At 42.7% G+C, this 3,974-nt stretch overlaps 1 protein-coding gene across 1 annotated transcript in view; it reads right to left on the bottom strand.

The window, feature by feature from the left end:
- Positions 1 to 3,300: 3,300 nt before the first annotated feature.
- Positions 3,301 to 3,974, bottom strand: part of LOC113406555 (histone H4 transcription factor-like) — a 21,153-nt gene continuing 20,479 nt past the window's right edge. The window contains exon 10 of the mRNA XM_026651862.1: positions 3,301 to 3,595. Within this exon, the coding sequence (XP_026507647.1) occupies positions 3,301 to 3,595 (295 nt within the window). The remainder of the gene's footprint in view (positions 3,596 to 3,974) is intronic.

Raw genomic sequence — 3,974 nt, 5'->3', positions numbered from 1 at the left:
TGCCCCCTCCAGAACCTCCCTGCCCCTTCTCCGACCCCCTGGCCCCCTTGTTGTTGGCCTTTCTTCACCTAATGTCTCCGTGAGCTTGCTCAGGAACTGCCTGAGCTGCTTGTCAGACGCTGGGCAACAGTGGGGGAGGAGCTCCAGACTCCCGGAGCCGATCTGCCATGCAGGGAGGGAGGGAGGGAGGAGGAGGACGTGCTCTCTCTGGCTGAGTGTCGGAGCCCCATGTAAGTAACACCGTCGGCGGCAGCACTGTTAACCCTGCGCGCTCTGCATCAGGGGGAAGTCCGGACATTTACAAATTCCCCCCGGACGCTATTTTTAGCTTAAAAAGCCGGACATGTCCGGGGGAATCCGGACGAATGGTAACCCTACTACATGCATTCTTCCTGTTACTTGTCTCATGCAGAGGCAGCTGTAGCATGGGTTCAGTTGCACCCACAGAAATCAGGCCCAGATTATCCAGTGTGCACTACCAGTGCACTTACACAGGACCCGTCTCAGGTTTGGTCTGCTGCCTTTCCATCATGAGAATGTGGGGAGTGACTTGCCGGTCCCAACTGGGCCCTGATCCCATTGTTGCTGCTGCTGGCATCACGACACCCAGCCGAGGCAATCCACTGAGCCAATAGCCCAGAGGTAAGAGTGGGGCTTGGGACACCATTCCCACCAACAGCACTGCTGGAGCTCAGGAAAAAGCAGGGCTGAAAGTGGCTCCCGGCCACATACAGGGCAGAGCGCCCCCCATCCCCATGGGGAGTGCTGTGACCCCCTTGCTCCACAGGGAGGGCAGCAACTCCACAGATTAGACGAATTTTAGTATAATGCACCCATTGAATGGGGGTGGGGCTACATCCTCCTCTCATCTCATGTATTGATATTCACTACAGGGGCTTTTGATCTAATGTTAAGTCTTTGATCCTACAACTGACATTATGCAAGTGAACGCCTGCACCTGCATGGAGTCCCCAGTGATGGCAGTGGAGCTCAGTGCAGGTATGGGGGTCTGCTGCAGGAATCAGTGGCAGGATTGAGGCCTAAGATTTTCCTAGTGCCCCTTACAGGGGAACTGGTAAAGACCTGTTGATTTAGGTTGCCTAACACTTTCCATTTTAAAAAAAGATTCTTTTCTTTGAGAAGCATTAATAGCTCTATTGTTTGCAGCAGGCCTTTGATAGTCAGCAGGGAGAAATCCCTCAGGCCACAGAAGTGCCTTTTTTTTGCCTAGTGAAATTCCATTCAGATTTAGGTGAGTTGTAAAGTGTTAAACGAAAAACAATCCCAATTTTCTTTTTCTTACTGGCATTCCACAGAAAAGTATTGGCAGCCTGCCAAAATCAATCACTATTCTAGACACCCTGGTCCATGCTGCCATCAAAGCAGCTGCAGCAGCCAACACTGTGCTGGGAACATTTGGGAGCTACCAAAGCAACTGCAGGGGGGAGAGCCAAGCTGCCCCCCCCCCAATCAATCCCTCCAATCTCACCCGACTTCAGGGGGCACCATATGCATCACAAGCTCCCCCAACTCCTGGAGGGTGGGGGATGAGAGAGACAAGCTGGGATTCCCACAAAAACCCCTCTTGACCCAGCATAGGGCCCCATCAAATCAAACCTCCTCTGGGGGCACTACATGGGGCAGGTACTCCCGATTTTTTAGGACAGGAGAGAGCGAGCCAAGCTGGACTCCAACCATAATGCATAGACACTGTAGCTCAAGTGGTAGATGTCTGTGCTGCAGTGGTGGAGGTTCAGATGTGTAGATTGGAACTTGGTCAAAAAGTGCGTTATTTTGACAAAAAAATGAAAAACTTTTTTGGCTTTTGTTTAGTTAAATACCTCAAAGATTCCATCTCTGGTAGGCATCTAATTAGAAGTAAAAGATCCTATAACAATTTCTGAAATAATTAGGTGATAAGGGGCAGGTCTGAACTCGGTGGCTAATTCAATTAGGACTGGAATGGGGACAAATTTTTCTCAAAGGAGGGTTCTTTATTGTGGAATTCCTTCCCAGAAAAAGTCTGCCAAAACCCCTCCTTAGCTGCCTTTAGGGTATACATCAAGTTTTCATTTATTTCAGCTGGCCTATTTTTGGCTGTCTGGGCTCCCTCCCCTTGCTTTTATATCTGCTACTCTTGTTTCTCCACTCTTCTTATTGGTCAAGAACTGATCGCTCTGTAGGTTGGGTGATTTGATGGATATTAGGTTTGTTCTAGGTTTTAATGGGTATGACCCTGTCCCAGTTTTTCTGAAACTGTATATCCCTGTACATTTTAGTTGGAGAGCTTATTCTTTTTTAGGTTTAAAAAAAGGTATTTTATTGCATGGCAGTAGCTGTCTCATTACTGGCACCTTTATAAGTGAATTAAAAAACTAAATAATACTGGAGTCACGGCCAACATTTTTTATTTAACAGGTTCTAATAACCATGGCTGCATAGAATTATTTCTGAAAACTACAGTCACCACTTCTAGTGCCCAAATGATTATTTTGAAATACTTTGTAATCTCTCATTATAATGAGTGCTATCTGAAACCAAGGTCAGTTCTCTGAACATCCTTTTCACTATTCTATGAATAGAAACAATTCTTGAATTGTAATCACCTTTAAACAATGAAAAAGGTTTTAAAATTATATTAATTTACAAAACACATCATAGCTTAAAGCCAAAGTAAACTACTTGAAAGACACTTAAAATTACTCTAGCATATATTTGAAATATACTGAACATCACTAACTAAAGGCAAAGACACTTGTTAGAAATATTGTAGACCAGATGCATTATGAAAAATAAACGTTTATCTAATAAAAAATAGCAATGCATAATCTACCAGATCAAACTCTTTGTCTAGTGTACTGGCTCAGAATTTTGCCTCTGAGGGATAGCTTTGTTTCTTTTATATAGACAGACTAGAAGAGCACACAGATTAATGAAATCCAATACCTTCTTGTCAGATGAGTTAGTCATCTAAGTATCGCATATTGAATATATAGCAAAACCTTTCTGGTGTACTATCATTTATTCAGATAAAATAATTTAGTATATTTAACAAATATATACACAATGTTACATACAAAATTTGACAAGTGAAAACAATGCAGACTCTTTGTAAATTTCATATTTAGTTAAAATAATCAACTCTTCCAGGAGTACTAAATAGGTCCCAAGGTAAAATCCAAGAAAATGCATTTTTCTTAAACAGCAACCTGAATTCCCAAGCCCATTGCAATTTCTATTAATTTTTCCTTTGTATTCAATGTCATTGCTTCATCAAGTTCAGAGGGAGAAGCAGAGTTTTCAAATGACTGGTGTAGTTTGAAGTTCAAAATACACTGGCTCCATTATGGAGGTCTCTGATTCTACCATAACCTTTTCTGCAGTAGTTTGTGACCATCTCTGACATCTTGTGGTATGTAGTTCCACTGATGAATGGCTTCTTTTGCAAGAGGCATAGCTGTCTTTTCCAGTACTGTTTTGAACTACTGAAGACTTCTTTGGTGCCATCTTGTTCTCAAGACCCTGATCTAAACCCATGACACCATTATAAACTGCTAAATTCAGCCTCAAGTACCCATCATCATCTTCTTTGTATCTAAGAGAATAAAATTAAAGTAATGAAAATAAAAATTAATGTAGCTTTATATAGATTAGAAAGGCAAAGGCACAAAATGAGCTCAAACTAGCTACAGGAATAAAGGGAAACAAGACGACTTTTTATCAATACATTAGAAGCAAGAGGAAGACCAAAGACAGGGTAGGCCCACTGCTCAGTGAAGAGGGAGAAACAGTAACAGGAAACTTGGAAATGACAGAGATGCTTAATGACCTCTTTGTTTCGGTCTTCACGGAGAAGTCTCAAGGAATGCCTAACAGTGAATGCTAATGGAAAGGGGGTAGGTTTAGCAGATAAAATAAAAAAAGAACAAGTTAAAAATCACTTAGAAAAGTTAAATGCCTGCAAGTCACCAGGG

Source organism: Terrapene carolina, unplaced genomic scaffold (genome assembly GCF_002925995.2).
Source record: "Terrapene carolina triunguis isolate 2854851 unplaced genomic scaffold, T_m_triunguis-2.0 Scaffold31, whole genome shotgun sequence".
NCBI classification, from domain to species: domain Eukaryota; kingdom Metazoa; phylum Chordata; order Testudines; family Emydidae; genus Terrapene; species Terrapene triunguis.
This window is presented reverse-complemented; position numbering and strand designations above follow the sequence as displayed.